This window comes from Galeopterus variegatus, unplaced genomic scaffold (assembly GCF_000696425.1).
Source record: "Galeopterus variegatus unplaced genomic scaffold, G_variegatus-3.0.2 Scaffold8857, whole genome shotgun sequence".
Lineage (NCBI taxonomy): Eukaryota > Metazoa > Chordata > Mammalia > Dermoptera > Cynocephalidae > Galeopterus > Galeopterus variegatus.
Window position 1 is genome coordinate 65,370 of NW_007734968.1, and position 19,330 is coordinate 84,699.

The following is a 19,330-nucleotide window of genomic DNA, read 5'->3' on the forward strand; positions in this document are numbered from 1 at the left end:
CTACCACTTACTAGTGGTGTGATCTTAGAAAACTCAACCCCCTCTGAGCCATTTTTTCCTGGACAGAATGGGGATGACCATTATCACTGTGGTTGTAGAGTGACCATACAGTGTCGCGAAACTACCAGGTAAATGTGTAACCTTCTTCTCCCTTTGGAGTTTGTGTAGCGTTCTCACGCCAAGGAGTAGCATTTGGCTCTGGGAAAGGGGATCACTGGGTGATTTCCCTCCACCCAAGGACAGCCCTCTGGAAATGTGGATTTGGACTTGGGGACTGGGATCAGTATATACACATATATACACATATATATAGTGCTTAGCATGTGCCTGGCATGTGATTGGTGCTTTGTTTATACTACTTTAAGTATTTATCATTGTAATTATTTTTACTTCCATTGCTTTCATTGCAACCCTCATATTAGGTAAGGTTACTGAGAGATAAAATAGAGAGAGAGAAAAAAAGAGGAGTGAGGTCAAGACTTAGCATTTCCTGATTTATAGACTGAGACAGGTTGGGAGCCAAGAGAATTCATCTCTTTGGGGTCGTGTCTGTAAACTTTATATGCTATTTTTCTTTTCCAGCCTGATTGAATTTCCACCAGTCAGCTCTCCGATCCCTTCCTACGAACAGGTCACGACAGCCACTAGCCCCAGCCAGCTGACCATGCCCCAGGTGTTTGCTATTGCAGCCTATTCCAAGGGATTTGCCTGTTCTGCTGGGCCAGGGAGAGTTCTGCTGTTTGAGAAGATGGAAGATAAGGATTTTTACCGTGAGAGCAGGGAAATCCAGGTAAGGAGAGAAGGAAGGAAGAAGCAAAACTGCAGTCCTGTTGGCAGCTGTTCTCCAGCAGCAGTGCTCTGACAAGGCATCTGATGTGAGGGGACGGGGCTGTAGCACTGAGCAGAAATGGTGGCTTCAGACATCTGTCTGAGGATGAGACAGACGGAATTGGGGTTTAGAAGGAGGAAGATCTGGATTCAAATCCTGGGAGAAAACTTTGGCAAATTATTTTTCCTCTTTGAATCTTAGTGTTCCCATAATAATTATAATATTATTGATACTTAATGCCAAGCATACCACCTGGCACATGGTAAGCATTCAGTAAATGTTTGTGGAATAAATGATACAAAGTGTTGTGGAAAGAGATCATATCTGGTTGGGGAAGAATCAAGAGGGCTTCTTGGTGTTTGATGGCAATCTTTGAAAAACGGTCTTAAAAGATGGATGACATTTGACAGGAAAAAACAAATTACAAACTCCAGATGGAGGAAAAACTTGGTCAGAGGCACCACTGAGGGGTGCCTGAGGTGTGTTTGGGAAATGGTCTGTTTCCCAGTGGGAAGGGAGTGAAGTCACTTGAAGGGAAGAGAGGAAAGCTAAGGCTGGTGAAAGCCAGCCTGATGGGTGTTCGTGTGATTCAGCAGGCACCCTGCAATGCATTTGAGTTTAGAGTTATGCTTTAAAAAAGGAGTCTGCCTCTGATACATAGTGGGAGATCGTGTGATTCAGCAGGCACCCTGCAATGCATTTGAGTTTAGAGTTATGCTTTAAAAAAGGAATCTGCCTCTGATACATAGTGGGAGAAGTTTTATCTATCTATCTATCTATCTATCTATCTATCTATCTATCTATCTATCTATCTATCTATCTGTCTGTCTGTCTGTCTATCTATTTAGGTGGCTGGCTGGTATAGGAATCTGAACCCTTGACCTTGGTGTTACAACACCATGCACTAACCAGCTGAGCTAACCTGCCAGCCCTGGGAGCAATTTTAAAGGCTTTGGACTGGAAGTGGTTAAAAACACACTGAACGAGTCAGATTTGGATCTGCCACTTATTTGCTGAGTGACTTGAGATGAGTTGCTGGGTCTATCAAAACCTTCATTGAGCAAACAACTCATCCCCACAGGTATCAAAAGGATGAAATGACCGCCTGTGTGCAGTGCTCAAAGAATGACAGAAGTTATGCTATGATTAGGCACAGTTAGTGAGGTTTAAGATCAGGGCCGTGAGTAGCAGAGGAAGCAGGAAGTGCAAGCGCCTATAGGAAGGTTATGTCCACAGGACTTGCCCTGAGTAGATGTGGGACCTCTCAAAGACGACACCCAGGCTTTTTAGGCTGGATGCCTGAGAAAATTGGGGGGTAAGAGCAAGGTGGGTAGGGGCTGAGGGGAAGAGGGCAGAAGCATTATGAGTTTACTTTGCCCATAAAGCAATTCATTCTCTAACAAATTATTTGTTTATTGAGTTAACAAATGTTGATTCAGTGTTTACTATCTGCCAGGCTCTGTGGTAGGTGCTGGGGATACAGTGGGAAACCAACACATGAAGAGCCTGCCCCTGGAGCTCAGTCAACAGCCAAAGAAACAAAAACAGATTGTCAGATGGCAATCAACGCAGTGAAGAAAATAAACCAGGAGGACAGGGAAGGGAGGGGGGTTGTGTTCTAGAAGGAGTGGTCAGGGAAGGCCCCACTGAGGAAGTTGACAAGTGAGCAGAGACCAGAATCAAGTGAAACGGTTGGAAATGTGGATTTGGACTTGGGGAGTAGGATCAATATATACACATATATACACACACATATAGTGCTTAGCATGTGCCTGGCATGTGATTGGTGCTTCATTTCTACTATTTTAAGTATTTATCATTGTAATTATTTTTACTTCCATTGCTTTCGTTGAAACCCTCATATTAGGTAAAGTGACTGAGAGATAAAAAATAGAGAGAGAAAAAAAGAGGACTGAGATCAAGACTTAGCATTTCCTGATTTATAGACTGAGACAGGTTGGGAGCCCAGCAGAGGATGCTGAGATGTAGTGACCATTCGTTCATTCATTCACTCACTCACTCAACAAATATCTATTGTGTACCATGGGACAGACTCCAGACTTGGGACTTGTGACAGATGAGTCAGAATTGGCCCCTTCCTTCCAGGAACTCGCTGTCTCTGGAGGAGAAGAGCAACCTGCTACATGCCAGGCACCTTTCTAAGTGCTGGGATCCAGCAGGACAAGACAGACAAGGTCCTTGGCCTGAGGGCTCCCATTCTACTTTACACACTGTGATAAGTATGACAACAGAGGGAATTCCCAGGGGCTATGGGCACATGTAAGGATTACCACCAGCCCGGGGCAGGTCAGGGAAGGCTTCCTAGAGCCAGTGCTGTCCTGGTGGCGTAGGGGAGTTGGCTACATGAAGAAGGGTGGGGTATATAGGAAGACAGACTCCAGGCACAGGGAGCAAAGCATGAGAGCCCAGTGTGCAGGACCCAGGGAGGCGAGAGCTGCCCTCACTGTTACAGGCTCTAGAAAAGCCGAGAAGATGAGGACTGAGCAGGGCCCTCTGGCATTGGTGATAGGAAATTTCTGATCTTCATGAGGACAGTTTCAGTAAATGATGCAGTAGAAGCCAAATTGTAAGGAATTAAGAACAGAGGGCGTGGTAAGGAAGCGGAAATGGTATGTGCAGGCCAGCCTTTCAGCAAGTTTGGTGTTAATGGAAGAAGATAAATAGCACAAAAAGAAAATCTAATTTTATAATTTCTACTTGGAAACTATATACCCTCTCAGAGGCCACTGGAGGAGCTGCAGCAAGTTTGGTGTTAATGGAAGAAGATAAATAGCACAAAAAGAAAATCTAATTTTATAATGTCTACTTGGAAACTATATACCCTCTCAGAGGCCACTGGAGGAGCTATGTGACCTTTTCTCTGTTCTCTGGTCTGTCACCCACCCTGTGCTGCCCTGGCATGTACACTGGGGTACTTGGTGCCAAGTGAGTGCACACAAGGCTTCCAACAGGTAGACAAGTGTGGGATTTAGACTGATCCTCGTGTTAAGTGGGGCACCCACCCTGTGCTGCCCTGGCATGTACACTGGGGTACTTGGTGCCAAGTGAGTGCACACACAGGCTTCCAACAGGTAGACAAGTGTGGGATTTAGACTGATCCTCGTGTTAAGTGGGAATCTCAAATTGAGATCTATAGATTGATAGTTTTCACATATGCTGCTGTCTTATTATTCAGTCTCTAATCACTTAAAGGTGAATACACGGTAGTGTTTAAAACCCACAGCAACAGAGGTGACTCAAGCCCTCCCTTCTCCACACCTGAGGAGGATCCCTGGGAGCATCCTGGTCTGGGAGTCTGTAAGCTAAAAGTATCTGAAAGAACTCCGAAAGTCTAAGGACACACTGACAGCGTGCGGACGTTACTGACAGCTGTCTTGCATCTTTGGCAGATTCCAATAGACCCACAGAGCAATGACCCAAGTCAGTCTGACAAACAGGATGTTCTCTGCATGTGCTTCAGCCCCTCAGAGGAAACCCTGATTGCCAGCACCAGTAAGAACCAACTCTACAGCATCACCATGTCCGTGACAGAGATCAGCAAGGTGAGTCTTCCCAGCAACGCTTCCTTCCACACCAGGGCCTGCGTGCCTGGTGTGGAGACTGGTTACCACGTGGGCAAGTTGTAACCCAGATAGGCTGAGTGTGGGCTCATTCACCCCTTCATCACAAAGCAAAAGACACTCTAATCCTAAAATGTCTGTCCGTGTAGAAGCACACTGATACATCTATCAAATTCAAATCCTACATGTTATTTACCCAGCAGTTACACTTCAAGAAATTTCTTCTACTGCCCTATTTGCTCATGTGCACAAAGATGTATATATAAAAATGATGTTTATTGTTGCTTTTTTAGTTTTTGAATAACAAAGCTGGTATAAATACACTGCAAACATTACAGTGAAAAAGCACTATTAAAGATAAAGATCACGTATTAAAAGGTTCACTTTATCGATAATATATTACAATTTAAAATTTGTATGTTCCTAATAACATGGATTCAAAATATATCAAGCAAAATTTCACAGAACAACAAGGAACATAGACCATCTACAATCATAGTAGCAGATTTTAACACATCTTTCTCATTAATGGTGTTTTTTAAATAACGGCTTTATTGAGTTATAATTCAGATACAATTCACCTATTCAGAGTGTAAAATTCAGTGGTTTTTAGTATATTCACAGTTGTGCAGCCATTACCACAATTTTAGAACATTCTTATCACCTCAAAAAAAGCACACGCCCTTTAGCTATTATCCCTCCATCCTCCCATCCACTACCCCACCCCCACCAACCCTAAATTACCTACTTTATGTCTCTATTGATTTGCCTATTCTGGACATTTCAAATTGATGGAATCACAAAGTCTATTGTGTGGACTTTTATGACTGGTTTCTTTGACTTAGCATAATGTTTTTAAAGTTCTTCCATGTCACAACATGTATCAGTACTTCATTCCTTTTTTATAGCCAAATAATATTCTATCGTGTGAGTATACCACATTTTGTTTATCTGTTCAACAGTTTTGGACGTTTGGGTTATTTCCACCTTTTAGCTTTTATGATCTCTGCTGCTATGAACATTCCTGTACTAGTTTTTGTGTGGTCGTATATTTCATTTCTCTTCCTAAGAGTGGAATGCTGGGTCATATGGTATCTCCGTGTTTAACCACTTGAGGAACTGCCAGACAGTTTTCCAAAGTGGCTGCACCACTTTACATTCCCATAAGCAGCGTTTGAGGGTTCTGATTTCCCTAATATCCTGACCAATAATTGTTATTTTGTCACTTTTTGTTTATGGTCATCCTCGTGGGAGTGAAGTGGTATCTCATTGTAGTTTTGATTTGCATTTCCCTAATGATTAATGATGCTGAACATCTCTTCATGTGCATTTGGCCATTTGTATATCTTTGGAGAAATGTCTCCTCAAATATTTTGCCCATTTTAAATATTGGGTTATGTGTCTTTTTACTACTGAGTTGTAAGAGTTCTTTATGTATTCCAGACATAAGTTCCTTATCAATTATTCAGTTATGTGATTTGCAAATATTTTCTCTCATTCTGTGGGTCGTCTTTTCTTTTCACTTTCTTTTTTCTTTTTTTGGCAGCTGGCTAGTACGGGGATCTTATAACACCACACTCTAAACAACTGAGCTAACAATCCAGCCCCACTTTCTTGATAGTGTCCTTTTATGAACAAAAGCTTTCAGTTTTGATGAAGTCTACTTTATCTATTTTTATTTTGTTCCTTGTGCTTTTGATATTATATTTAAGAATCCATTGCCATAGCTGAGGTCGTAAAGATTTACCTCTATGTGTCTTCTAAGAGTTTTCTAGTGTTAGCTCTTACTTTTAGGTCTTTGATCTATCTTGAGTTAATTTGTGTATATGGCATGGGGTAGAGGGTCTAACTTCATTCTTCTGTGTGTGGATATCCAGTTGTCCCAGCATCATTTGTTGAAAAGAGTATTCTTTCTTCATTGAATTGTCTTGGCACCCTTGCCAAAAATTAGTTAACACATGGGTTTATTTCTGGACTCTCAATTCTCTTCCATTGATCTATCCATCCATCCTTATGACAGTACCACACTGTCTTGATTACTGTTACTTAGTAGTAAGTTTTGAAATTGGGAAGTGTGAATCCTCCAACTTTGTTCTTCTTTTTCAGCATTGTTTTGGCTGTTCTGGGTCCCTTGCATATCCACATGAATTTTGCAATCAANCCAGTACCACACTGTCTTGATTACTGTTACTTAGTAGTAAGTTTTGAAATTGGGAAGTGTGATCCTCCAACTTTGTTCTTCTTTTCAGCATTGTTTTGGCTGTTCTGGGTCCCTTGCATATCCACATGAATTTTGCAATCAACTTGTCAATTTCTACAGAGAAGCTACCTGGGATCCTGCTAGGGAATGAATTGAATTTGTAGATCAATTTGGGGAGTGTTGTCATCTTAACAATATTAAGCCTTCCAATCCATGAACACAGGATATTTTCAATTTATTTAGATCCTCTTTAATTTGTTTTGACAATGTTTTATAGTTTTCAGAGTACAATTTTTTCACTTATTTTGTTAACTTTATCCTCATATATCTTACTCTTTTTTATGCTATTGTAAATGGAATTGTTTTTTAATTTTATTTTGAATTATTCATTCCAAATGTATAGAAATAATATTAATTTTTGCATACTGATCTTGTATCCTGCAACCTAGCCAAACTCACTTATTCATTTTTCAGTGGAGTCCTTGATATTTTGTATATACAAGATTATGTCATCCGCAATAGAGGTAGTTCTGCTCTTCCTTTTTAATATGAATACCTTATATTTATTTTCCTTGCCTAATTGCAATGATTAGAGTGTCTTGTACAATGTTAAATAGAAGTGATGAGAGCAGACATTCTTGTCTTATTCCTGACCTTAGGAGTGGAATGCTGGGTCATATGGAAAAGCATCCAGTCTTTCACCATGAAGTATGATGTTATCTCTAGGTTTTTTGAAGATACCCTTTATCGGGCTGAAAAAGTTCTCTTTTATTCCCAGTCTGTTGAGTGTTTTTAGCATAAAAGGGTGTTGGTTTTGTCAAATGCTTTTTCTGTGTCTATCGAAATGATCATGTGGGTTTTGTTTTTTATTCTATTAACATGGTGTATGAGGGAGCCTTCAAAAAGTTCATGTAAAAAATCCTATTATCTTTTTTTTAATTTCTTTTTTTGATGGCTGGGTGGTACACAGATTGAACCCTGGAACTTGGCATTATCACCACCATGTTCTAACAAACTGAGCTAACTGGCCAGCCCCATATTATCTTTTAATTCTATTTTTCCATGAATTTTTTGAACTATCCTTGTATTATATTCATTGATTTTCAGATGTTAAACTACCCTTGCATTCCTGGGATAAAATCTACTTGATCATGGTGTATAATCCTTTTTATATTCTACTAGTTTCAGTTTGCTAGTATGTTATGAGGATTTTTATATCCATATTCATAAGAGAGAGTGATCTGTAGTTTTCTTGTGATGTCATTGCCTGCTTTTGGTATCAGGGCCCCATAGAATGAATTGTAAAATATTCCAACCTCTTCTTCTGTCTTTTTGAAGAGTTTGTAAAGAATTGGTATTAATTCTTTTTTAAATGTTTAGTAGAATTCACCAGTAAAGCCATCTGGGCCTGGGCTATTTTTGTGTGGGAAGTTTTTTTTATTAATTTAATTTCTTTACTTGTTATACATTTATTTAGATTGTCTATTTCTTCTTGAATCAGTTTCATAGTTTGTGTCTTTCTAGGAATTTATCCATTTCATCTAAGTTTCATCTAATTTAGTGGCATACAATTGTTCATAGGACTCCTTTATTATTCTTTTTATTTCTGTGAGCTTGATAGGAATGTACCCTCCATTTCTGATTCTATTAATTTGATTTTCTCACATATCATTGGTCTCTTCAAAGAACCAGCTTTTGGTTTTATTGATTTTTTTCTATTGTTTTCTTATTCTCTATTTCATTAATGTCCACTTTCATCTTTACTGCTTCTTTCCTTTGGCTCGCACTAAGTTTGGTTTGTTCTTTTATTCCAATGTCTTAAGGTGGAAGGTTAGGTTACTTATTTAAGATCTTGCTTCTTTTTTAATGTAAGTATTTGCAAGCATAAAATTTCCCTCTAATTACTGCTTCCCACAAATTTTAGTGTGGTGTGTATTTTTATTCATCCCAAATATTTTGACTTTCCTTTTGATTTCTACTTTGACCCGTTGGTTTTATGAGTGTGTTGTTTAATTTTCATATATTTGTGAGTTTTCCAATGTTTTTGTTATTGATTTCTAATTTAATTTCATTGTACTTAGAGAATATATTTTGTATTATTTATATATTGTTTTAATTTATTGAGGTTTGCTTTATGGCCTAGCAGTATAGTCTGTCCTGGAGAATGTTCTATGTGTGCTTGAGGAGAATTTGTATTCTGCTGTTATTGAGATGGGTGTCTTAGAGATGTCTGTTAGGTCTAGTTGGTTTTTAGTGGCATTCAAATCTTCTGAGTTTTTTTTATCTTCTGCCTAATTGTCCTATCCATTATTGAAAGTGGGGTATTGCAGTCTTCAGCTCATGTTGTTGAATTGTCTATTATCCCCATCATTCCTGACAGTTTTTACTTTGTGTGTTTTGGTACTGTGTTGTTATGTACACATATGTTCATACCTAATATATCTTCCTGCTGGATGGACCCTTTTATCATTATAAAATGTCTCTCTATTTCTAGTAACATTTTTTGTATTGAAGCCTATTTTTTCTGATATGGCTATAGCCACTCCAGCTTTCTTGTGGTTGCTATTTGCATGGTATATCTTTTCCCATCATTTTACTTTCAATGTGAAAGTATTTGTATCTTAGATTCCAAAATGTGTCTCTTGTACACAGCATGTAATTGGATCTTGTTCTTTTATTAAGTCTGGCCATCTCTGACTTTTAATTGGATTGTTTAATCTATTCAAATTAAATGTTATTATTGGTATAACTGGATTTATATCTGCCATGTTACCTTTTGTTTTCTATGTGTATTGTGGGTGTTTTAGTTGTTGTTATTGCTGTTGTTCCTCTATTCCCTTTTAACTGATTTTTTTCACATTAAGTGAATGTTTAATGTAGTATTTTAATTTCTTTAATTGTTTTTTTTCACTATATCGTTTTGATTATTTTCTTCAGCTTACCATGTATATTTTAACTTGTCTAATCAGGCTCAAATTTAAACTAACTTCATGCCAATAAAATATAGAAATGTTACTCCTATATAGTTCCATTCCCTTTTCCCCTTTTTGTGGTATTATTGTTATATATATTACATTTATAAACATTACAAACCCAACAATATGTTGTTATAATTATTACCTTATATACTTTTTTGTCTTTTAAATAGGCTAAGGGAAGAATGGGGAACACATATATATCTATAACTTTCTTATATTAACTTTCTTATTTATCATTTATGGTTCTCCTCATTTTTTTCTGTGGATTTGGAGCCATTTCTTTAATCCAGTACAGATTTGCTGCCACCTACCATCTGTGTGCTGTTATTGCCAAATGTGTTACATTTCTATATGTTATAGACCCAACAGTACATTATTGTGTTATACAATTGCTTTTAAAATCAGTTTAAAAAAGAATGATAAATGTATATATATATTATATTTTATAATTACCTAATTATAAATTTGAATTATTGTTCAGTGTCACTTTCTTTCAGTCTGAAGGATTTCCTTTAGGGTTTTCTGTAAGGCAGGCCTGCTAGCAATACATTCTTTCAGTTTTTGTTGAGAATGTTTTTATTTCACCTTCAGTATTGAAAGACAGCTTTGCTGGATATAGGATTCTTGGTTGACAATTTTCTCTTTGAGCACTTTGAACATGTTATTTCACTCCTTTCTGGTGTCCCTTGTTTTTGCTGAGAAGTCTGCTATTTATCCTTTTGGAGTTCCCTTGTAAGTGATCAGTCATTTTTCTCTTGCTGCTTTCAAAATTTTCTCCTTGTCTTCAACTTTTAGCATTTTTACAATGATGTGTCCGTTTATGGGTCTCTGTATTTTTTCTACTTGGAGTTCATTGAGCTTCCTGTATGTATACATTAATGTTTTGGGGTCTTTTTTTGTCTTTTTGGTGACCAGCCGCACCGCGCTCAACCAGTGAGCACACCGGCCATACCCTATATAGGATCCGAACCCGCGGTGGGAGCACTGCACTCTCCTGAGTGCGCCACGGGGCCGGCCCTACATTAATGTTTTTTAAATAAATTTGGAATGTTTTCAGATGTTATTTATTCAACTATTTTTATCTGCTTTCTCTTTCTCCTATTCTTCTGGTACTTATATTATACATAAATTGGTGTGCTTAATGGTGTCCCACTTCTATCTGAGGCTCTTAATTTTATTCAATCTTTTTTCTCTCTGATCTTCAGATTTGTGTAATGTTTATTGATCTATTAATTTCACCAATTCTTCTGCAAGATCACATCTACTCTTGAGCCTCTTCTAGTGGATTTTTCATTTCAGTTGTTGTACTTTTTAACTCTAGAATTTCCATTTTTTATACTGTCCTTTTATTGATGGGATTCCTTTATCGTTCTCTATTTGAAGGACATTGTCATCATTCCTTTCTTTACTTCTTTAATCATGGTTTACTTTAGATCTTTAAATATATTTTAAAAGCCTCCTTGGAAGCATTTGTCTATTAAATTCAATATCTGGTCACTCTCAGACAGTTTCTGTTGCCTATGAGCAGGAAAATGCAAATTAAAACAACTCTGAGATGCTTCTTTATAAGAAGTTTCTTTATTACATTTTCAAAAATTAGAAATTCAGATATCACCAGAGATTTCTGAGGATAGGGGAGAATGGGACTCCAGATGTGGTGATGATAGGAGTGTAAATTGGTACAGCCATTCTCGAGAGCAATCTGAGAGTTCTTGGTCAAATAGAGAATGCATGTGCCTTGTTATCCAGTAATCTGCCACTGAATACATACTGGGAATTCCATCCTGCAGGGCCACTGAAGAACACGTACAAGGATGTTCACCGTAGTTTTTCTAGCAACAAAGAGTTGAAGACAATCCACATGATAATGGAGAAGTAGCTGGGTGAATACTATAGAATGCCAAACATCAGCTACAAGCAACAAATTATACAAGCTGCAACACAGATGATTCCTTAAATATATAGTGTTAAAAGGAAAAAGTAAAACTACAGAATGAAATCTAAAGCACAATGTCATTTATAGAAATATAAAACATATATGTATATATTTGAGGACATAAATGAAATCTATTATGTGGTGCCTATGATAACAGAGAAACAGCAATGAAAATAGAACAAGGAATAAATAAAATAAAATAAACATAAAATAAAATTGGCCTTACATGAATTAATTATGATAGTGTGCAACTCAAATAAATAAAATAAACATAAAATAAAATTGGCCTTACATGAATTAATTATGATAGTGTGCAACTCTGCTCCTGGGATACAAAATAAAGGGGAAAAGATAGAAAGATCAATGAAATATGAGATAATATCCTCAGATGAGATTTGGGGACAGGAGAAAGAGTTTGGAAGGTTTGAAAAGAGAGAATAAATAGTATGAAATAGTTGTTTTGGGTATTCAGAAAGTGAACTTATTGGGCCAGCCCGGTGGCGCACTGGAGAGTGCGCCACTCCCACCAAGGGTTCGGATTCCATGTGGAGACCGGTTCCCGCTCACTGGCTGAGCGTGGTGCGGGCGCAACACCGACGGTTGCAATCCTGTTGCCAGTCCCCGGTACGGGCGCGACACCGAGGGTTGCGATTCCGTTGCCAGTCCCCGGTATGGGCGCGACACCGAGGGTTGCAATCCCGTTGCCAGTCCCCAGTACGGGCGTGACATCGAGGGTTGCAATCCTGTTACTGGTCAGTAAAAAAGAGACAAAAAGGAAAAAAATAAAATAAAGTGAACTTATTGAAAAACATGTAATACCAGCCAGTGTTAAATGCCCATTAGAGGTTTGTGGTCATGAATTGTATGTGAAACCAGTAAGCCTGCTTGTCTGATTCTCCATTATTACGTGACTACTCAGGCAAAGGTACAGCGAAGAAGGGGAAGAGGGACTATTGCTTTTGTTTTTAAGACAAGAGAGATTTGAATGTACTTAAAAGATAATAGGAATGTGCTGGTAGTGACAAGCAGGTTTAAGATATTGGAGAAAGAAGGGGTAACAGATGGAGAAGACTAGTAATAGTCTGCACCTGCCTCCCAGCCCAGCACAGCACCTCTTTCTCTCGGATAGCAGAGTAGGATAGAATGGATGCAGATAAGTTTGTAAGTGAGCCAGAATTTGAGGGAATTCCCATATCAGCTTTGGTCTTGGTTTGTGAACAGACCTAAATTCGTATACCTAATTACATTTCCCAACCATCACTCCTCATTCAGATAAAGCTGCTGATGACAGACATCTGGAACCTACAGGACCAATGTAATAGGATGCATTTTAATTGAAAATCGTTCAACCAACTCAACTCCCATTTGCTGCTGGTGGTCATTAGTACAGTCTCTATAAAGAGAAACTTGGCATTATTTATCAAGATTCTTAAAATCATTCATACCATTTTACCCGGTATTAGTCTTCTGGAAGTATATCCTAAGGAATCAGAGAGATACACAAGGACATATATGCAAGGATGTTTAGTCTAGTGTTATTCCTAAATAACAAAAATTGGAAACTATTTAAATGTTCCCACTGTAGAGTAATGGTTAAGTTAAATTCTAGGATATCCATGGAATAAAATATTTTATTTCCATTAAAATCATGTTTTAAAATAATACTGGCATAGGAAAATATGCATAACATTAAAACAATGTGCCTACATCCTAATTTCTGTGCACCCAAACTAATTCATGTCCATGGGTGCTAACTAGAGCTGAAGTGCACAGCCAGCCTTTTGCTTACTCTGCTGGATCTCATTCCATATGATTTCTCCAGGGGGAGCCTGCTCACTTTGAGTATCTGATGTATCCATTACACTCAGCAGCCATCACCGGTCTAGCTACCTGCATCCGCAAACCTCTCGTTGCCACCTGTTCTCTGGATCGATCCATTCGCCTCTGGAATTATGAAACAAAGTAAGGAATAAAAGGCTCTGCTAATGTAGAAAGCAGGTTTTCAGTTATTAATTTTGTATATATTAATTGTTTTAATTAGAGAGTTGTAAAATTTAATTATTTAGAAGCCTTTGGTTGGAAAAAAAAATTTTTTTTTAAATCAAGTTAGTCAACCTACCTGTTTCTCACCCTTGCATGGGCTGGGAAATTACTCTGTGGTTTATTAAATGCTTACAACATGCCTGACACTCTGCTAGACACTAGGGGTATAAAGATAACACCCTGATATCTCACCTTCCTACACAGCCTCCAGTATCCTTCCAGCTCTCCTATCCCTCAGTCATACCAGGTCTTTTTACCTCATGGAGCTCTCCAGACTTTTTATTCCCACTCTTTCTCCTCGACACTGCCCCAGCCACCCCCAGCTCCCTAGTGATTTTGTCCTTCTGGCACAGATTCCCTGAGAATCTCCAACCCTAGATTAGCCCTACACTGTTTTCTTTGCTCGTGTATACACTTGCTGGGGCTGCTGGGGGGGAAAGATGGTAATTTTTGGAATCTAAATTCACCTGTGTCTTCAGCACCACTAGACAACCACTTGACCAGTTCCCCTATTTGCCATACTCAGTGCTGGACACTATCTTCAGGGAACCAAAATCTGGAAAAGAGAGGAACCAATAATGACAAGCAATGAAGTATTTCAAGGGCTATGATAACAATATATACCAGATACAATGCAGGTTTCAAGGGATTTAGTGAGCTAGGCTTCTCATTTAATAACTTATCTTTTTCACAGCACTCTGGAACTATTTAAGGAATATCAAGAAGAGGCATATACGGTCAGCCTTCATCCATCTGGACACTACATTGTAGTAGGGTTCGCTGACAAACTACGCCTTATGAATCTACTCATTGATGATATTCGTGCTTTCAAAGAATACTCGGTCAGAGGATGCAGAGAGGTAAAAACTGCTCGAGATAAATGTCCAGTTTCTTGGAATGCCAGGGTTGAAATATCAAGAACTAACACACTCTGGGGAGGTGAGAGTAAAGTCTGTCTTAGAGAACTTTAGTGGCTTAAAAAAAAAATGGAAAAAATTCAGTTCTTCTCCCAACAAATTTATTGAGTGCATGGTTCTATCCCTGTTTTCTTAAACCCACCAAAATATTTCATTGAACCTAAAACCTTGTGAGATCCTACCTATGATAAGCCCTCTCTGTAATTGTGGAGTATTAAATATTGAAAAAAAAAGTAATCTCTGAATCGGAGTCACAATCGGGAAGGTGAGGTTGGGGTCTGGGAGGACCCAGGAAACAGCCCATCAGATTCCCCCTGAGATGACTTGCAGATGATGAAACAAGACAATGATTTCAGGAATCACTTCCCCAGTGTGAAATGGTGCTTCCACAGACGAGATGAGCGCTCTGTGATCCAAGCAGCTTAATGATTAGTGGGCATGGCAGAGCCAGCATCTTGGCCACGGGAATGGTGAAAGTGTCTGAAAATGTCAGCCACCTCTCAGTCCTATTTGCATCTCCCCCGCTTCCACCGCCACACATAGTTTCAGGCAGAACTCTTTGGGAAAAGCAGCTTTTGACTGCAGTATCCAATTGGACTGCTCATGTCTTGCTTGCTTGCTCTCTTGCTGTGTTTCCCTGCAGTGTTCCTTTAGCAATGGAGGTCACCTGTTTGCTGCAGCCAATGGAAATGTGATTCACATTTTTACCACCACAAGCCTAGAGAACATCACAAACCTGAAAGGACACACAGGGAAGGTAAGCTAGTGAACAGTGTCTAGGGAAACAAGGGGCACAGAGCCAAGCACTCTGCTAGCCAACAGGATGCAGAGAGAAGAAATATATTAAGTTTCATTTTGGACATGTTACATTTAATGTGCCCAAGAAGTGTGATATATGTGTGCGGAGGACAGGAAAGAAGTCAGGGCTGAAAATGAAGATTCAGGAGATTGGGCGGTAGCAGAAGTCAGAGGCACAGGGCCTGTGTAGAATCTGAGAAGGATCTCAGGCATGAGAGGGGTGACCAACATTTAAGGGATTGGTAAAAGAAGAGAAGCCAATGAAATGCTGAAAATGAAAATATAAGGAGAACCTAGAATCAGAGAATTGCATCAAAGAAGCCAGGGAACTAAGTGATTTTCAAAAGGGGATGAGTGGTCAGTGGTACTAGGTATCAGAGAACAGTCAAGTAAAGAATAAAAATTGACCATTAACTTCAGCAATTTAAAGGTCATGGGAAGGAAAAGTAAAAAAACTTGGGAGGCAAAAGGGCTGTGTAAACGCAGGCGTTATTGCAAGAGCTGCTGAGTTTCTTTAGCTTCGACAGTGTCATTAGTCTTCAGTGACTGTGGAGCCATAGGTGAAAGCACAGAAGGTGACCCCAGTGGTCTCTGGAGCCGCACGCGTGCCTCACAGGGGCCCTGCGTCACCAGTCCAAGAAGCAGCCACTTGCTTCATCGCTTCACAAGTGCTTACAACACGTGTCTCTATCAGGGTCCCGTGCTGGAATTACGTGTGTGACATTTTTAAAACTGCAGATAGAGGATGCAGCTAAGGCCATACGTGAAGGAAAACTTACACCTTCAATACATATATTAGGAGCAGAAGAAGATGAAAATCCATGATATAAGCATCCACCTCAAGAGGTTAGAAAAAGAACAGCAAATTAAATTCAAAGAAAACATGGATGAACTTAGAGAAAATTATTTTAAGTGAAATAAGCCAGGCACAGAAAGAGAAATACTGCATGTCCTCGCTCATAAGTGGGAGCTAAAAAATAAATAACTAATAAACAAATAAACACAAAAAAAGCAAGATACAACCACCACAATAATTTGTTGAACTCCCAAAAGGAGAGAACAGAACTGAGAAAGGGGCAGGGGGAGGGGTGGTTAGCGAGAAATTGGTAGAGGGCCAGAAAAAAATGAGTGCATTGTGTAATAATAAATATAGCAATTAAAAAATTTTTTTTAATTTTAAAAAGGCAAAAAATAATAAAGTTAGGAGCAGAAGTTAATGAAATAGAAAATAAACATATAAAAGAAGATCATTAAAACCAAAACTTGATACTTTGATAACACAAAATGGACAAACCCTTGGCACAACTGATCAAGAAAAAAGAGAGAGAGAGAGAGAGAAGACACAAATAATAAGTATGAGGAATGAAAAGGAGATACCACTGTAGTTTCTATAGACATTAAAAAGATCATAACAGGATATTATAAACAGCTTTATGCAAATAAATTTGAATGTATAGATGAAACTGTCAAATTCCTATAAAAATTTAAACTGTAATTTTAAACCTTCCTACAAAGAAAACTCTAGGCCCACATCAACATTTAAGGAAAAAATAACACTAATCTTGAAAACAATTCTTCTAGAGAATTGAAAAGAGAGGGAATATTTGATGTTCTATGAGGCCAGCTTAATCATGATACCAAAACCTGTCAAAGACACCACAAGAAAGAAAAATAATAAGCCAGTCTTTTTCATGAACATAGAAAAGTTCTGAACAAAATATTTTCAAACCAACCCAGCAATATATAAACACAATAATGCAGCATGACCAAGCTGGGTTTATTCCAAGAATGCAAGGTCGTTTTAGATTTTGAAATCAATTAATGTGCTATGTACCACATTAACCTAATAAGGAAGAAAAATCATATGCTTACCTCTATAAATGCAGATATAATAAAACTTGGTAAAATTTAACATCCTTTCATGATTTTTTTAAAAGCACTTAACAAACTAGAAATAATGGGGAATTTCCTAAACCTACAACAAACAGTATACTTGATCATGAAATTATGAAAGCATTTCCTCCGCAAGAGAGAACAAACATGATGCGTTCTGTTAGCCTTTTCCTGAGTCCCTCTCCAGTGCAATAAGGCAAGAAAAGAAAAGGCATAAAGATTGGAAAGGAAAAAATAAAACTGTCACAGACAACTTGACTGGGTATATAGAAAATTCAAAGAATGTTTAGGGAAACTATTAAAATTAATGAATGTAGGAATATTGTTGGAAATAGAGTCACTGTATTTTTAAAGTGTTTTTTTATGTAATAGTAACAAACAATTAGGAAATGCAATGTAAGAGGTGGAGATGGTGCTGAGGAGGTGACTAAAGATGACAGGGTAGGAGTCATGGAAATACCCAGAGGTGGCTAATGGGTCAGGAGATTGGTTACTTATAGGAAGAGCAAGAAAATAAGCACATACATTGAAGATAATGGGGGCTAGGTCTACTATAGGAGAAGAGCATTCCAAATACGGAAAGGGGGAATTTTGTCAAATGCTTTTTCTGCATCTATTGACACGTATTGATTGTACATATTTATGGGATACAGAATTATATTTCAATACACGTATACAATTAGTGATGATAAAATCAGGGTAATTAGCATATTCATCATTGTAAAACTGTATCATTTCTTTTTTTTTTTTAAAGATGACTGGTAAGGGGATCTTAACCCTTGACTTGGTGTTGTCAGCACCACACTCTCCCAAGTGAGGAAACCGGCCAACCCTATATAGGGATCCAAACCCTAGGTCTTGGTATTATCAGCAACACACTCTTGCAAGTGAGCCACAGGCCAGCCCATAAACTGTATCATTTCTTTGTGATGAGAATATTTGAGCCCCTCTCTTCTAGCCATTTGAGAACATACAATAAATAATTGTTAATTATACATGCCTAGCACTACTGTACATTATTTTTCCTATCTAGCTGTAATTTTGTGTCCATTAACCGACGTTCAGCTATCCCCTCCCTTGATTTCATTTTTAAGCCTGGCTTCCTAGGAGATGCCTCTGCGTCAGAGGAGTTTCTTATTCAGTGTTTGGTCAGATCCTGTGTTTAAGCCTCTGTGCCAGCAAGGCTGCCACCCTGTTGAAATGGGGTTTTGTGCAGCTTTTTAGAGAGCTGATTGCTGCTGAGTGGAGGCAGCATAGCCCCTGCACACAACCTCCCAGCACCCAGCATTATCTGTGATCCCAGATAGGCTCTTCTTGACTGTCGCTTTCCCCTGTTCTCTCTATGAAAATTCTGCTGCTCTACCATTTTGCTCATATTATGGAGTTATCAGCCTCCTCTTAATTGCTCTCCACCAAGATCTCCAATGTCTTAGACAATGCCCGTAAGCATGGACTTCTCCGTGCTCTGTTCCAAATGAAGTCAGTCCCCTCAAACAGAGCTGTAGAGCTCTTCGTCTTATGGCCTGACTTTCCCCTGGGCAGAACCCTTGCTCCGCTGCACCCGAGCTGGAGGCAGGGACTTGCTTTTCCAGGAGCAACATCCCCATTCTGTGGGTGGCACTTGCGAGGTCGGTGGAGAGGTGGGGACGAATGGAATCCCCTGTTCTTTTCAGCTTGCCCCTCATGGCGTAGCACCTCCTCCCTATGAGCGAACTGGGATCGGAACAATCAGGCACTGTTATTTGTGGCCTGCTGCACATGGAGTAAAGCTTACACTGACGAGTGGGGACTGGCCAAGGGAAGGGAGTCTAGGTTCTCTTGGCCACGCCTACTTGGAACAGAGCTTCCGCAACCTGGGGCTAGGGCAGCAACAAGAAATGCCAGCAATCTACTCTTGCCAGAGTGAAACCGTAGCCCAAGATTGGAAGCTGCAGGGGCCACTGCTGCCCAGAGTGCACAACAGTGAAGTCCTTGGAGCTGGGGTGGGTAACAGAGCAAGCCATGGCTCGAATATCACAGACTCTATTCTTACCAAGATTGAGTAGACTATCTTGAATGAATTTCTCCATTTGCTGTATGCCTTAGGACAATTTCCAGAGACTTTAAATGATTTCTTTTTAATTTTTATTGAATCAAAATTGCTTATACATATTTT

General features: G+C 39.0%; 1 protein-coding gene across 1 annotated transcript in view; it reads left to right on the forward strand.

Annotated features, from left to right (window-relative positions):
* The window catches only part of LOC103608795 (WD repeat-containing protein 65-like), a 30,105-nt gene extending 14,855 nt beyond the window's left edge, over positions 1–15,250 (forward strand). Inside the window, exons 5-9 of the mRNA XM_008593190.1 lie at positions 583–790; positions 4,240–4,392; positions 13,347–13,486; positions 14,262–14,427; positions 15,128–15,250. Coding sequence (XP_008591412.1) covers positions 583–790; positions 4,240–4,392; positions 13,347–13,486; positions 14,262–14,427; positions 15,128–15,250 — 790 coding nt within the window. The remainder of the gene's footprint in view (positions 1–582; positions 791–4,239; positions 4,393–13,346; positions 13,487–14,261; positions 14,428–15,127) is intronic.
* Positions 15,251–19,330: the final 4,080 nt, after the last annotated feature.